We start from the raw sequence: 16,023 nt of genomic DNA, 5'->3' as shown, positions 1-16,023 counted from the left end.
CGCCTCCCTGACGTTTTGTTTGCTCCCTGCCCGGGCAGGGCCATGCTGCCTGCTGAAACGCTCACCTCGGCTGCGTGTTTGCGCAGGGCTCCGAGCAGATGCAACGGGCTCGGCTTTGACGAGGGCATTTATTTTTTTTAATCCCTTCCAAGCCCTTGTCAAGCCAGCTGTGCCACGGAGCACAGTGCTGTGCGTTAGTGGAGGTACCCGGCAATTTGGAAATAAAGGGCCTCTGTTGGGAAGAGTTGAGCAAGGCGCTTTCGTGGCCCGCAGGACGTGTTCCTGTCATCTGTGTGCCCTCAGAAGAAACGCTCCATTCATCGGCAGCCTGCTAGCTCTCCCCAGGAGAGCTGCACTGGCCAGTTGGTGTTTTTTTGTTTCTTTAACTACAAGGAGCTGGGCGATGGTGCTGTGATTAAACTGGCTCCTGTCATACTGCCTGCAGCCAAAGGGCTTTGCTCCTACCTGTAAGCTTGGTGGTGAGGTGCTGGTTCTGCTTCTAAAACCTCAACGTGCTGGGGGTGCCTGGCCCCAGCACACGGCTCAGGGGGTGTTAGTGCCAGGGCAACCCCCTCTGGGTGATCTTGAAGATGGAAGAGGTGATTTTTGTCGTGGCTTTGCAAAGTCACTCACAGCGTGTGCCCCAGGGAAGGGTTTTGGTGGTTTCCTTGGTTTTCTTCCTGTCACATTCCTGGAAAGAGGAGCCAGCGGGAGGCAGGCCTGAGGCGCAGGACCACGAGTCAGGAGGGCTGGCTGACACAGATACCAACTGGCCAGTTCAGATCTGTCACAGCTACGAAACAGGCCTCATCCCATCCCTATCAGATTTTTCTTTGCAGCACAAGCTGCCCGAATCCTGGGACAGAAAATGACGCTTCAGAGATTCCTGGCACCCTGCTGTGTCAAGGACGGCTTCGCGTGCAGGAGCGGACGCGGCCTGTTGGCAGGGATTCACTCGTAAAACCCAACCCCCCCGATGCTGGGTGGGGACTGGGTTTGTTTGAGAGGCTGCAGCCCACGCTTCCTCCAGCATCCTTCCCTCCCTGGACAGCCATCGTCTTCCCCATCCTCACACTGCTGAACGTTGTCCTGCAGCCACGCAGCTCCCCCAGCTGCTAATTTCAGAGAAATCGTCGAGTTCCTGGTGGGAGCAGCTGCCAAGGCAGAAGAGAAGCCTTGGCTGAATGAGCTGAAGGAAATGGGAATTTCTGTCTTTACTTCGGAGTTGTATTAGAAAAGACCTCATTTGCATTTAATTAGGGATGCGTTCCCACCAGCTGTGAAATATTATTGTGGTGCCTCGTTTCATCTTCACCAATTCTTTTTCTTCTTTGAAGGAGCTACGCAAGCTGAGCTTGGGGAAGACTCAATTAACTAGGGCGCGTTGGCAACATTTGCTTCGGGAGCAGCTTTTTTTTTTTTATGATAAGCCACACGGAGCCTGACACATCACTTCACTGCAAGCCCACCCCTTTTCCTCTCTCATTCAGCTGCATGTACAAACACACACACCTTTTCCACAAGCCCTCCTTGCCCCTTACTCCTGGGTAAGGCTGACACTTTGGGCACCTCTGCACAGGTCCCACTCACGCTGTCACACGGAGGCATTCCCCACAAACACACCGTTAGGCACTTTTTCCAAGCGCAGGCTGGAAGCCTGATGCTTTGCAACTCCAGAGGCTGAGGCAATGGCCACGTGCCTCTGCATTAATCCAGCCCTGGAGATGGGTCCCACCCTTCGGCTTCGGGCTCCAGATCTCAGAGGATCAGAGCAGCTAGCTCCGAGGACTGCTGCTCTGGAGATACTCCCTTATCGAGCAGCGAGCATTCCTCTGATAGCACCAGGGGTGAAGGCCACAGGCAGGCGAAGCTGGACGGCAGCCTGGGCTGCCAGGCCCCCTGCCAGCAAGGGCTGCAGTTGCGATGCTCGCAGTGGGGATGGATGAGCTCTGAAGAAAGTGCTCATCTGTCTCTCTCCGTCTGCTGAAACCGCTTGGCAAAGGAGAGAGGGAATTTAGCACCACGCAGTGCCGCTATCCCGAAAGGCAAGAGGGAAAAAAATAACAAATAGAAATAACGGGTAATCAGTAATCATGCCTTTAATAGCTTGTAAATATTTTCTTTTTAAATTCCAGGCAACTAAGATGTACATTTTTTGTGTATATCTGACATCTGAAAAAAATAAAATAAACCAAAAAAGTGACTCTACAATCTGTTCAGTTTCATTTCTTTTCTAAAGCGCATAAATTAAAGCATCAGTCACCCCAATATACAACCGCTTTACGAAGGAAAAAGTCTTGTTCTGTTTTTACAGTTCAGTTTCACCTTTTTACCTGAAGCGTTAGCTATAGCTTTAGCTAGATAACTGCCTCATAACAAACAGGAAAACTCAGAACTTAGGCTGTCAAGAAAAACTCAAGAAATTTCCACTCCCTGCTCTCAAACTCCACTTCCCAATAAAGCATCAGAGTAACATTTTCATTTCCCCCACTAGAATACAAAAGACACACAAAAAACTGTTCAAACACCCCTGGGAAACACTGTTTGGACCGCAGAGCTTATTAAACTTAAAACGTGAGCAGTGCAATGATTTCCCTTCTGAAACCTACCACGGAACCCGAATTCACACCTGAATGAACAAGGACAGAAAACACCAGCCACGAAGCAGCCTGAGGTGCCTAGGGATGCTAAACCTGATTTAGGTACCCAATAAATGCTCTCAGCTTTGAGAGCACGTGCAGCCCCCGAATGGCTCCAGGGGCCACTTAGGTGGCTCAGGCTGAGGCCATTTATAATCGGGAGCCTTCTTTTCAACACCCAGATGTAAAAATGTTGGCCAAAGCACTCCCAGCACCAGGAAGCACAAAGGACGAGCCCGTGACCCACGGCAGTGCCAGGGCTCAACGCTTGGTGGGGTTCAACCACACAGCTCTGGCCACCACGCACCGAGACTGGGGACAGGCTTCTTGCTGGGTTTAGTAGGAGCAGGAGCGTTTTATTAGCAATGCCACACGGGCCCTGACAGAGGGAGGGGATGCTCTTGCCTTCCTCCCACTGGTGACTACGTGGTCCATCAGCCTGGCCATGAACCAGAGGGAACAGCCTGTGCCCTAGCACCAGGTAGATCATGTGCAGGAAAACAGGAGGCTGGCAGAAACAGCTCAGCTGGCTGATGTCTTCGTCCACTTCCCTAGCGCAGACTGAATAGAAAACCTCTGATCTAGGGTAAAGAAAAACTTAAAGATGAAAGAACAAAAAAATAAAGCGAAAATGTGATCTTCACTGCGTTTAATCTCCTGCTGTTTTGACTAAAGAACAGAATCTCTAACTGCAGCTAACTCCAGAGACAAATGTACTCTTTCACAGTCTTGTGTGTGTGCAGCACTAAACCAAAGTCACAACTACAGGTGCAAAGGAAGAGCATTAGTCCTCAGAAGACCTACTTTGTGCACTCACCAACAGCTCAGGTTTGCCGATAAAGTTAAGCAAAATAGGTTCGTCCTCCTTGAGCACAAACAGAGAAATCTGTCAAACCAGCTTCTATTACAAACAGGTTCTAAACTGACATAAATAATTATAGTCTTGATTAAAAATAATATATTATTCTAGGTTTTGTATTTATTTTTTTTTTTAGTTTCCATGTAAAACCCCTATACTCCTGACATCTAGGAACAAAGACAAAATTAAAAAAAAAAAAAACAACACAACAAAAACAGGCACTTGTGCCTTCTCAAGCACTATCGTGGTGTTTAAGGGACACGTAGGAACTTAACAGATGAGATTAATGCCTACAGTGGAAAACGAGTGGAGTTCTTCAAGCTGTTGGCTTTTTCAAGTCTCGGATTTGCTTAATCAGGTAGTTCTTCTCATCAGTGAACTGTTCGTCATCCGTCCTTTCTTTCTGGAAATTGCTCAGAAACTCAATTAGCTTGGGTTGGTTTTTCAACAGGATCTCCACGATGGGCTGTGTTTTGTTTGGACTGGCCACAAAAACCTAACATGCAAACAAAACCAGGCACGGCAGAGAGAGAAAAGAGAAAGAGAGAGAGGAACAATCAGTCACACACAATATTGCCACAAGTTATTCTCTTGTCCCAGGGCACGGGGAGAGGAGTTACAAACACGTTGGTTCAACAGCAACCTGAGCAAAGCCGTGCCTGCGTGTGGCATCGTTTCCCCTTATTTTTGCTTCTTTGTTGATCAAGTATTTGATTGCAAACGCAGCTGTTGAGAGCGGGCTATCAATTCCCAGCCTCTCCCACACGCAGCACTTACTACGCATAAATTAATTATCAGGAGAACGGAAAGGCTTTGTGTCAGGTCTGATATCATTTCCATACTAAACCAGGCCTAAAATTAGACCTGCCAGCTTTGTTTTGGTTTGGGAGATACGTCAGAGGCTTCGCTTCCCCCGGCCTAATCCATCCACGGGAGCGTGGAAATTTACAGCAGCAGGCACAGCAGCGCCGGGGCGCATCCAGCTCCGGAGCAGGGAGGTGATGTGAGGCTCAGATGCTCGCCAGTCCCTGTGGGCTTACTGGTCTTGTCACACAGCGACTTTAAAGGCTAAGCCTAGCTGTGCCTTGGTTTTTCCTCTTGTAAAACCTAAAACCTCCAGCCCCGGCCTTCCAGCTGGGAACACAACCCCACGTGCTGTTTCTTTAACATTTTCTCTGCCTTACGCAGGAAACTCCAAGCCAGCGGTGATGGGCTCTGCCCAGGGAGCTCAGGACACCACAGAGAGTGGGGCTGTGAGGACACCAGGCAGAGGGAACACATACATTGCACCCCCTGGCCACCACAGGAGGAGTTCCCACATCTGGCCTGGGCTGAGGTTGCCATGGCTGGTCAAACAAAACAGCGCCTGAGCGCTTGTGCAACGACATAAATAACTCGAGTTATTCTCTACCCGACGAGAAGAAATTAAGGATGGACAGGACTGGAAAGCGGCCAGTTTCCCTCCAAGCCTGTTCAAACCAGAGTAAAAACAAACATCTGCTGACAGCGCTGAATGGCATTTTGTCCGGCCGAGCGCTCGGCCCAGCCCCGGGGCTGCTTGCTCCAGACCTGGGGCTCCTCTGCAGGTTTCTCCTCCCTGCGATTTTGGCCACGTGAAAAGCTGGGATACATCATGTAATCACAGTGTTACGTGAGGGGGAACACGCACACACTGTGCTCTGTGTGGCCAGGCCACGGTCCCTATGGTGGTGGAACATCCCCAGTTATTCACGCCCCCTGCACAGGCCTCTACATCACCTTTCTTTGATTACCTTGAGCTATCATCTTAAATATATATATATTTACATATATATGTGTATTTATGCCTACATGTCACCCTAAAAATTCACAACAGTAGCACCCATAGCCCGAACTCTTCAAGAGTCCCTTCAGAGCAGCCACCCTACGATAACAGCTTTCCTGCACGATGCTCCAAGCCTTCAAAACGTAACACCTTGCCAGGGACACATATTTGCGAGCCCATGGGGTGTCCAATTCCCAGCTCTCACTATGCTTGATGGACTGTCAGTAGCTAATTATTCTATCACTGCCTGCTACATTTGAAAGCAATACCCCTTCCCTTGCAAATAACTTCGATATTCTGCTACCGCTCCATTGTTTCCCCTCAGTCTGAGAAACAAAGGGTTTGGGAATGTAAATCTGAATGTACTTGACAGCTTTCGACTCTGTGCCTTATCTAGGGAATATGGATCTTGAAGTCTCATGGGTATGAGTGCTTGGCTCTGGCTGAGACTGCGGCAGCTCACGCTCTCAGCTCCAGCAGCCCCACACGCTGACCCACAGGAGGCCATCGTGCTGATCCTTCTAGGGCTTGGGGACGTGGCAAGCCCCAAGTCCTGTGGACCAGCTTCCTTTGAGAAAAGCAGAACATGAGCCTGAAGGCCGGGATGAGGAAAACATCCATTACAAAGCTTTGCTGCAAGGTTTTCATTCTGGAGTTCGGTTCCTCCTCTGTGACCTTTTGGGATGTATTACAGAAGGCCTGATCCTGAAGGGCATCTCCATGAAGGAAGGTGAAGGACATCTTCCTTCAGCAAGCATTAGGCCTCGTTACAAAGATAATGAAAGGCTGACTCTCAAAAATCAACAAATCTGCATAATTCTTCTTGTAAAAACCCATCTGGTCAGCAAACATAACAAAGGTTTTGGCGATAAACCTAGTAAATGCCAGCATTTCGTGCTGGTTCTGCAACTGGTATTACCGTAGTAAATAATTAAAGGATCTAGTTTAATAGAAGACATCACATCCTGTTTATCTTCCGGCTCGATTATTTATAGATTACTATCATCCCCTTGCAAAACTGTCAGACTGAACATCCAAACAAAGATCATCTTGACTGCCAGTCTTGCTCATTGTCAAAAGGGACTTGTAAAGAGAGAACGTTAAAGGCCCAGAAAATTCCTGAAATGTTATTCAATGCTTCAGCTAAGCAAACAAAATAAGTTCTGCAAGTATCAACTGATCAGATCCACAAAAGGCCAGGATTAGGACCACCAGAACATTTTGTGGTTAAAAAAGAGCGCCCCGTATTCACAAGTCTCTTTTGCAGCTCTCTGTAAATAGAAATCATTGCTAATGCTAGCTGGAACATTTTTACTGAAATGAATTTTAACTTCAGCTAAAACACTTCACAGAAAGTCCGTTTCACCCATGGTTTTGCTATAAAAGATTGTGTGTCCTAGAGTACACTTAATTCTGATATATGAGAGAGAGAGACACAAAATAAAGAGAGCGCTTGTATTAAAATTCCTACTCTAAAAATAGCCGTTTCAGCACAGTTCCGTTTTGTGAATATTTTTAAAAGGCCTGGAATGAAAATCAACTCAGAAAAAGTTGCCCAAAGTTGCCTCTTGCTCTCTTCTGCATTAAAAGTCATACGCTGTGTTGTTTTTTTTTTTTTTTCCTCCCCAAACAAATACCAAAATTGCTTGATTAGAGAATCTGACCTTGTTTCCTTACAATTAATGACCAGCAACCACCATCTTCTGGGACTCCAGCAGAACAGGTCTTGGATACCCTGAATATTTTAAGACTTCATTTGGGGTCAAGCACAATCTTACTGTGGCAGGAAACTGCAGACAGAAGTGCCTCACGGTTCACGTTGCTTGTACTGTCATGCTTTGCATTTCTTGCCCTACAAACTCTCCAGCTTAATAGGCGGAGAGGACAGACACATCCACACACACTTGGGTTCAGCTTCCTATCAAGAGGAAGCTGTCAGTACGGTCAAATTATCTGAGACCATTTGCAGAGCGAGAGGTTGCTCTGCAATGTGCAGGGAAGAGAACGGAAAAATTAAGCTAAGGTCACAAAACACAGTGTACCCGGTCTATTTTTAGTTTTAAACAGTAAAATATATCTTGCTAAATGTCTGCTTAAGAACAAGAAAGTTACATAATCCTGATTCACCACTCCGGGGTGTTTTCCTCAAAATAAGCTAATTTGTTTATGTGAAAGCCAAGAGGGCTCGTTATTAGCTTTTATTTGTAAATGCATTAGGTCAAAGGATGACCTGCTCTGCGTTCGTGTAAAGCTGTGCTTTCCCCTTCAGGCAAGCTCACAGCAGGCTCCACTAAAAACTGTCACAAATCCACCATGGGAGGATTACATCCCTAACATGTGGTCCTCAAAGTGTGGATGCTCAAGGCTGAGAAATCAGGGCAGAGGAGACTGGTGACTGTCAAAGCCCACAGCTCTGGGTCCCCACTGGAACATCTCTGGGGGAGAAGGGAAGAGGTGGGGTGTGTTAGCTTTTCCTAATGATTAAATATTGGCTAATCTTCATGCATACACTGTGTGGGACACCCAGCTTTACAAAGTGCCCTTAGGATGATGCGGCAAGGCAGAAACTCCACCTTGTTCAGGCAAATGGAACAGGAGGAGGAAGCCAGGAGGAAGATCAAGCATCTCCTGGGAGGAAAATGGAAGCAGGTACTACAAGAAGGCACTCTGGTTGGCCTCGATTTCCCATGGAAAGCATTCTGGATGAGCAAATGTTCCCAGAGCTCAAAGGGTGTTGTCAGCCATCAAACACTCCTGCAAAATATTTGTGTACATGAGGTGCTCATCATTTTAGTCTCTGCCTTATAGTTTTGGATCCTGAATAATAAGAAATTGCCTCCAGACCCGAGAGTTATATGCCTTTCTGGGGGTTGGCTGGGGCATGGGGAAAGTTGAAACCTGAGCGCTTACAAAACAAGCACTTTTTCATTTCAGATGTGTCTAACTGGTGAAACATCTCACTCAGGTAATTTAAACCCCAATCTTTTGGCAGCTGAGACAGAGCAGCGAGTATCTGCTTCTCAGCAGGCCTTTGATTTCAAGTAACTGTGGTTAGTCTGCTGTAATTTCAACCAGGGTTTTTTCAACCAGAGGTGTTTTGCAAGCTCATTTTAAAAATGCAGACACAGTTTAATATTTATGAGATTAAAAGCTGAGGACCAGATTCCTCTCCCAGTTACATTAGCACAGCATTATTACAGCTGACAAGAGAATTGGGTTCGGGGACAGTAACCCAGAAAGAGCAGGCAGGGACACACTGCAGAGCAGGGCACAAGAAAGGAGAAATGTTTTTCCCTCTTCTCTTGAATACCTAAGGATTTCCTTTATTAATTCTCCAGAAGTTAGAGTAAAAAGTGAAATCAGAGGAAAACACCCTTCTCTGGCCTTCTCTACCAAGCTGGTTCACAACAGGATTTCCTATAATATATCCTATACCTCCCCTGCCCACCTGGGAGAAGCTGAATGCTTCCAGATCCAGATAACCCATGCCCTCAGTGAGGACCTAGCAGAGGAGCTTTGCTGAGCTTCTAGAGTTGTTCTGGTGTGCTGCTGCTAGGGATAAAGAAGCAATTTCCAGCTGATCAGCTGCTGCTCCAAGCCTGCAGTTCCCACACAACGAAATTTATGGATATGAGCTAGAGTAAGGCACCACTTAAATGCTGCTGATAGGTACTACTGAAAAAAAACATCAACATCCCATGGAGGATAGCATCTGAGGACAGAGTTTGGTGCTTTGAACTGAAGAGACACAGCTTTATCATCATGCACTGTGTATTTTGCCGGGCACCTGAAGGCCTCAGCATTACATCCACGTGGCAGCAATTGTGGTTGAGCAAGGCTGAGCCTACAAAACCTGCACTCTAACGGGAAATGGGACACGGCCTGGTGGTAAAGGAAAAGAAGGAAGGAATGGGAAGGAGCAACATCAACACAGTTGCACAATGGAATCCTTACAAATTACTCAAAATCCTTTCAAATGCTTCTTACAGTAAGTAAAATCAGCTGTTCCCAAGGCCCAGGCCATGCCTATCATTAGTACAGGACCAGCAATTCATCTGTTTCATACACAGAAAGCTGGCATTTGTTCACAGAGTGGCAAGCAGACCCCAATCCTCTGATCCCTTCCCTCCACAGGCATCTCGAAGGCTGCAAGTGTTCTGAGCCTGACTGCTCTCTTATCTTGGAGCTACAGACCTCCTGATAAGGAGGAAGAGGAGGAGAAGTTGCTCACAGTGGTTCAGCTGATGGCGGAGGAAATGAGCAAGTGAACAGCTTACCAAGCTGCTTATTTCAGAGAGGGATTTTTTTTTTTTTTATCTTAATCCTCCTTGAGACTCTTTTTTTTCTTTTGGTAAATGAAAAGCATTTTGGAGAAGCTGTACATCCTCTAAACCTCCATGCCAAAGACCTGAAAGCTTCTTGCTAAATGAGAGATGGCAGAACTACAGAACTCAACCTGAATTTGTGGAGGGTGATCTGTGATCTGGTATCTTCCCTAACCATCTTGGGGAAGACTGTCCTCACACAGTCCCCTCTTCTGAAAATTATTAGCAGCTCTATTTGCACAGTTTGAAATGAATACAGTAACTCCAAACTAAAGGTAGCCTTCCACAGTAACAATTCAATTCACCTCTGATTGAGAGCAGAGCTCTGTTTTTTGAGAGGAAAACAGTAAACTGTTCACCTGTTAACATTAATCAGTGAAAAAGAGGATGCTAGATGGGTCTTGTAATTGTTTAAGACTGTGCTAACGATCAGTGCAAAAGGAAGGAAGGATTAAACTTATTTCAAGCTCAGATCTATCAAATCTTTTCAATACCTTTAAAAGCAAATTGTGTTCACATTGATGCACAGTGCTAGCACTGCCTACTTTTGGTCTTAATGTAGAGTTGTAAGACACTGTTGTTGTTTTGTGTTGGTTTTTTTTTGGTTGGTTGGTTGTTTTTGTTTGTTTGTTTTAATATACTTACCCAGAATCACACAGTAAAATACCTAAGAGCTGAGGAAAGGACCCTAGATAATATCTAGGAACTGTGTATTTTGGTATTTTACCATCCACCTCACCCCTGTGTGAGGGACTACCCTCAGCCCAAACTGAAATGATTGATTAGATCATTAGATCATTAGATCTCACCTGAAAGTGAGACAAAACAGACAGAGGCTGTGTGATAGAGAGGTTTTCAATAAGGATGTTCTCAAACAACTGAGACAACTGTAAACCCTACCCTTTAGCCTTATTTTTGAGGCATTTCTCTTGCCCTCTTTGAAAGATACTTTTCTGAGCAGAAAAGAAAGTCTGCCATCTGTACGGCTCCCACTAGCTCACCTTGAACACGTGGAATGCTTCAAATTGAATGTTGGGGCTTTTATCTCGCAGCAAGTTCATCATCAGCTTCAGATTCTCTGGTTTGCTGATGTATTTTGTCATGATGGCAAAGTTGTGTCGGTCCAGAATCAGCTCACCCAGAAGCTATAGAGAAAATTACAAAAAACAAACAAACAAAAAAAAGGTTATCACTTGATTATTGAAGGCAAAGAAAGCAGCAGCATATGTTAATATTTGTCTTAAGTTTTATATGTCAATACATTAAAAAAAAAAAAATAACTAGACTTGTGCTCACGTAGTAAGTTACTTAATGCCCATTTTCCAAACATTACAGAAAAGGTTACCACATACGGACTGAATGTAATAGGAGCTGGTGTGAGCCAGCTGGGACAGAAGCAAATGTAGTGCAACTGTCCCACAAAGACACCTTTGATTTCTCTCAGACTTTATGTTAACACATCTATTTGGTCCCATCTGCATTCCATATCAGACGTGGTGCTGCGGTGGCCAGAAGCAATGAACAAACAGGGGCCATGATGTTACTCTCAAGTCCATTTTAACTTATGTTCTGAATTGAAGTACAAATTTGAGGTCAGAGGAAAAATGATGGTGCTTGTTGCATAGGAACAGTCCAATGCTTCCATAGAGATCCAGGAAATAAAATTCACAGCAAGCTCTTGTGCATTGTATGAAAAGCTTCCCCAGACATTCATTTCTTTTTTGTTAGAAATTATGTGATTACATATATGCATTTAGATATTTTTCATAACACGAATTACAAATTTTGAAGGGAAGTGCTGAAAAGTGTTGCTTTACCTTCAAAGATTGTCTCTTTGTTACGTAATTCTCAGAATTGATGAGTTTTTCATAATCCTCAAAGATCTAGAGTAAAAAGAAAACAAATGCATTCAATTCATGCCCATCCTTCTCCCCATTTCCTTCTTGTCCTTCCACCCTGGAGGAGCAGCAGAGGCAGCAGCAGTGCCACCCTCTCACACCTCACCGCAATGGCAGGCCAAGCTCTTGTGGCCTTTTTTCTCTGCTTGCTAGCACGTAGTGAATTAATGCCCAGTAATACTCATCTGCCAAATGCTACACGGAGCGATACCACATATGGACTGGATGTAACAGAAGGTAGCATGAGCCAGCTCGCACAGAAGTCAGCCAGTGCCTGTACAGCCTTCTTTTACGAGAGAGTAAATCTGCTGCTGGGACGCGTGGCTGTGTTTTACTTTTACTTGCAATTTAATGCAGCAGCCCAAACTGGTGACAGTGCATCCCATACTGGCATGTGCCAAAAGCTCTTTGTGAGCTGCCCCCTGCCTTCAACACCCTCACTCATTAAAGTGCTTTGCAGAATGAGGATCACCAGGAGCATGTTGGCTTTTTGCAGGTGGTAAAAGAAATTTAGAGGTCAAGAAGATGTTCATCGACCAGACAAGCAAAATAAACCCACCACTGTCCAAGAATCATTAAAAAAATAAATAAATAAATCCTAAAGCCCACTGTTTATTCTTCAAATTTTAAACCTTCAGTAAGCGTAGAAGGGAGCCTGTTCCACTGTAGTCCTGCAGTACTAACAGAGGAAAGATGAGCAGAAACACTAAATTTGCTCCAGCTAAGCTGCATGTGTGACTCAGCAATAATCAGCCTGATCTTTATTTAACCTTCTTGGTAACTCTAGAATGAAAGAAATAGTCATCGGCCCTTTTACTTTGGCAATGAAATAAAGAATACCTGAGGTAACACAAGAACATAACCTCTAGCCTCGTTCCATTATCCGTATCAGACCAATTTCAGTTGATTCCAGTGGAATTTTTTTGACCAACATTTGATTCAAAACGGAGTCAAAAAGTCAAAGTGAAAAATGGCAACAAACCAAGGGACTAATTGACTTAGGATGGTAAGGAGAATAGTGGCATCTCTGTCTCCCACTTAGGTGCATGTAATTTTCAGCAACACTAAAACTTCTTCTCCTCTGTCCCACAGTATTGCAAGTTGCACTGCTATGGCCCTACCAATGCTGGAATACCACAAAACTGTTTAGAAATGTAAACACTTTTCCCCACGGTCTACCTAAATACTGTTTGCGGCTCCATTCACCTATGAGGAGATACAGTATGGACATGAATAAAACTTGTTTTTAAACTTTGAGTTCTCCTGAAAACTTGGCACCTGTCCCCTGTGGATGTGAGCAGTGTGGATACCTGTATTTCAAACACCACATTTAGTAAAAGCAATGCTTAGTTTTGCAGTCCTGCGTGACTGTTTTATGTGGAGCATGAAATCCTCCACTACTGAAAGCACGCTTCTTCTAGCTAAGCATGACGAGATTTTATAAAGTTCTTCTGTCATTTGTACTTACTGTATCGTAGTTTTGTTCCAGAAATTCTGCTACCAGCAACTTGTGTCTTGTTAACAGGTCCTGGAAAAGAGCAGAGAAAGGTTCCCTTAGAGAGTTTGCCCATTCAATTGTCCCTTTATTCTCTAATATGTTTTAGTATTTTTTTTTAGCACTTCATCTTTCAGGAGATATTTCCAACATGATTTCCATAAACAAAAAGCATTTAAAAATTATGCTGCATGGAATTCAGTTGTGTGTTTATTAGCATTTTACGGAGAATTCATTTGATGCAAACAGAATCAACATAAAGCCATTCCAAAGCTCTTTATATTCCTTCTTCCTCCCACCCTTTACCCTTATGTTTTATGGTCATTGTGCACAGTACTTACAATAAACTGGGGTGAGGGAAAGGAGGAAAGCAAAACAACCCTTTATGAAGGGATCAGCTTAGATCCCACAACCAAAAAGGATCTCCATTCTGACCCATAACTGGAAAATTATGAAGTTTTATCGATTGTTATTGCTCATCTCCACTGAATGTAAAAAGGCAATCTCAAATTCAACCACTCCAGGTTCCCTCCACGTCCATTCCATCCCCAAAATGGGGGGTCTCAGGTAGATGGGATGCATTCCTTCTGTTTTTCTGCCTAAGGTGGGCTTCCCAACACAAGCAGCAGCAGAGACCTTTTAGACAGCCGAAGCTGCACAGCAGGCATCCCGTCCCAAAAGGTGGCTAACCAATTCAAATCAAAGCTCCCCCTCTCTCAGAATGGGAATGCTGCTGGTGCTCAGCAGCAGAGATGCAAATGTTCAGCTCCAGATGAAATCAAGTCTCTTTACTGCATGAATAGCTGTAACTGAAGTGGCCAGTTTGAGGCATTTAAGTTTAATTTGTATCTTTTTTTCCTCTTTTAAAACATAACACTGATGACAATAGATGCCTGATGAGGTCCATTCAAGTTGCTATTTTTTCAGTGAATCACTTTCTGGTATCTTTTTCATCATCTTTTCCTTGGTTTCCTTAACCACCGTCAGAAACCTAAACAGCCTTGTTGAAGTAGATGCACCGCCACATCCTCTACAGCATCACAAATAAAATGAATTCTTTACATACTAATCCTTTAATTTATTTTTACCATCAATTATAAGAGGAAAGCAGGGTACATTATGCTTTAATACATCCCTTTATTTAGCAGGATTGCAATGATACCGGTTTGAAAGGCTGAGCACAACAAATGTGGCTCACAAGCTTTGATGCAGGGCACTTACGAGGCAAGTACAACATTTTTCAATAGGGGGCACAAACGGAATGTAATCCAAAGTGAGTTTTGCATAGAAAATCACAAGACAGTGTGGAGCAGCAGTATTCAATCAGCACTCTTTCCACCCTCTCCTGGTACCCTCCGCAGCTGACTCTCTAAATACAAGCTGTTTTCCCCTGCATTTTTAGCAGCTCTGTTTCCCCTCTGCTGCGCACCTGGCTGAATTTAATTAAGAAGCACATCTCAAGTTCATCAAAAATTCCAATACTTTCCTACTATAAATATCCTCAGACTTTAATGCACATTTAATTAAACCCTCCTCTGGTGCGTAGACTATCCAAGGCTTCCAGCTCTCAACCAGACACCCTGGTGGCAACACTGCAAACCCAAAACAGGGGAAGCAGAACTGAAAACACTGAGTTCAGTAATCCAGCCAGTAAGCAATCATAGACAGCACTTATTTATATGGCATTAGAAATGAGTTAGCTCCACATTTCATGATTCAATTGCTTCCATATCACTTCTTGCTGTTCCAGATATTTTAGAGTAATAGTCAGAGGATGAGATGAACAGCTGGTTTATTTCCAGAACTGGCCATGTCTCAGGTGCTAAAAGGTAATTTTAGAAAAATGCAGTTTTATAGATTGCTCCAAGCACTTTATGAGGTGATTTCTCACCTGTGAACTGCCCTCTCACTCCTCTCTTTCCAATGCACGTGAGGATGTAGAATCCTATTTTTAAATCCTGCTAAAAATATGCTTGGATCACAGGGGGCAGAAATAAGCTCCAGAGCTGTAGATCCATGAAGGTCAATCAATTCCTCTTGCCTTGGGAGGGTCACAGCAGTCTGTAGCCCCTGTTGCAGCTGAAGTGACGCATGTCCACATCCTGCCTCCTGGTTGGGGTAAAAACCATCCCCAACACTCAACCACATGTTCTGCTGTCATGCTCAGAGCAGGACGTGGGTAAATGATGCAAATCTCTCCTGTCAGGCTGGGAACAGAGTCCAAGAACACTTTTTCTGACCAGAGACAAAAACTCCTCCAAAGATAGGGTAAAACTCCAGAGATGGAGGATTTAAATAGTGCAGTTGTGGCTCAGTATTTTTCTACAGTCCTATACACATATTTTTATTTGTCTCAATTTCTGTGCTACTTCCACTTTCATAACATTTACCAAATGAACACAAAGGCAGTACAACTTAAAACAACTGAAAGATACTGCTATCAGTTAGTGGGTGCTTTGAATTTTTAATCCTGCTCCACTCATTACTTGAGAATGCAACACTTTCCATCCTGCAAATCTCTACCCCATTCAATAGGTAAATGAAAACTGAGGCCGGGTCTCAGCATGTGTTAACCTGCTGAGCTAACATTTCTTACAGTTGTTCCCAAGATCTATCTAATCATATTTCTAATTAGCTCTGAGAATGAAGAATGAACAAAATGAACTACTCGTTTCTATGACAGCAAAGAACCCAATAATAAAGGGGGAAAAACAAACAAACAAACAAACAAAAAGAGTTTTATCTATATTTAGATGATTCTTTACCTGAAAATAATTTTCTCATTTAATTATTTTTCAGAAATTAACCAGTTTTCCCTGTATATTTTGGCTCAACAAGTATACTAGCATGTTCCACAAAAGATGATAGTCACATACAAATTCAAAGAAATTTGGCAAGCTTCACCCAACTTCATATTTAGTACAAAACACAGACTCTGTGAAGAGCGTAGGCCACCTGGATCCCAGCACTCAATCCTGCAGCAACAGGCAAATCCCACCTACT

The 16,023-nt window shown here is 44.3% G+C and overlaps 1 protein-coding gene across 9 annotated transcripts in view; it reads right to left on the bottom strand.

Moving 5' to 3' along the window:
• Nucleotides 1-2,081: 2,081 nt before the first annotated feature.
• The window catches only part of CAB39L (calcium binding protein 39 like), a 62,496-nt gene continuing 48,554 nt past the window's right edge, over nt 2,082-16,023 (bottom strand). For all 9 annotated transcript variants that reach the window (XM_084505124.1, XM_084505126.1, XM_084505123.1 and 6 more), the window contains 4 exons: nt 12,994-13,053; nt 11,445-11,510; nt 10,629-10,772; nt 2,082-3,994 (listed from right to left, as the gene is read on the bottom strand). In XM_084505124.1, coding sequence (XP_084361250.1) covers nt 3,815-3,994; nt 10,629-10,772; nt 11,445-11,510; nt 12,994-13,053 — 450 coding nt within the window. In that variant the 3' untranslated portion in view covers nt 2,082-3,814. The remainder of the gene's footprint in view (nt 3,995-10,628; nt 10,773-11,444; nt 11,511-12,993; nt 13,054-16,023) is intronic.

Source organism: Aythya ferina (genome assembly GCF_964211825.1).
Source record: "Aythya ferina genome assembly, chromosome: 1".
Classification (NCBI taxonomy): Eukaryota; Metazoa; Chordata; class Aves; order Anseriformes; family Anatidae; genus Aythya; species Aythya ferina.
This window is presented reverse-complemented; position numbering and strand designations above follow the sequence as displayed.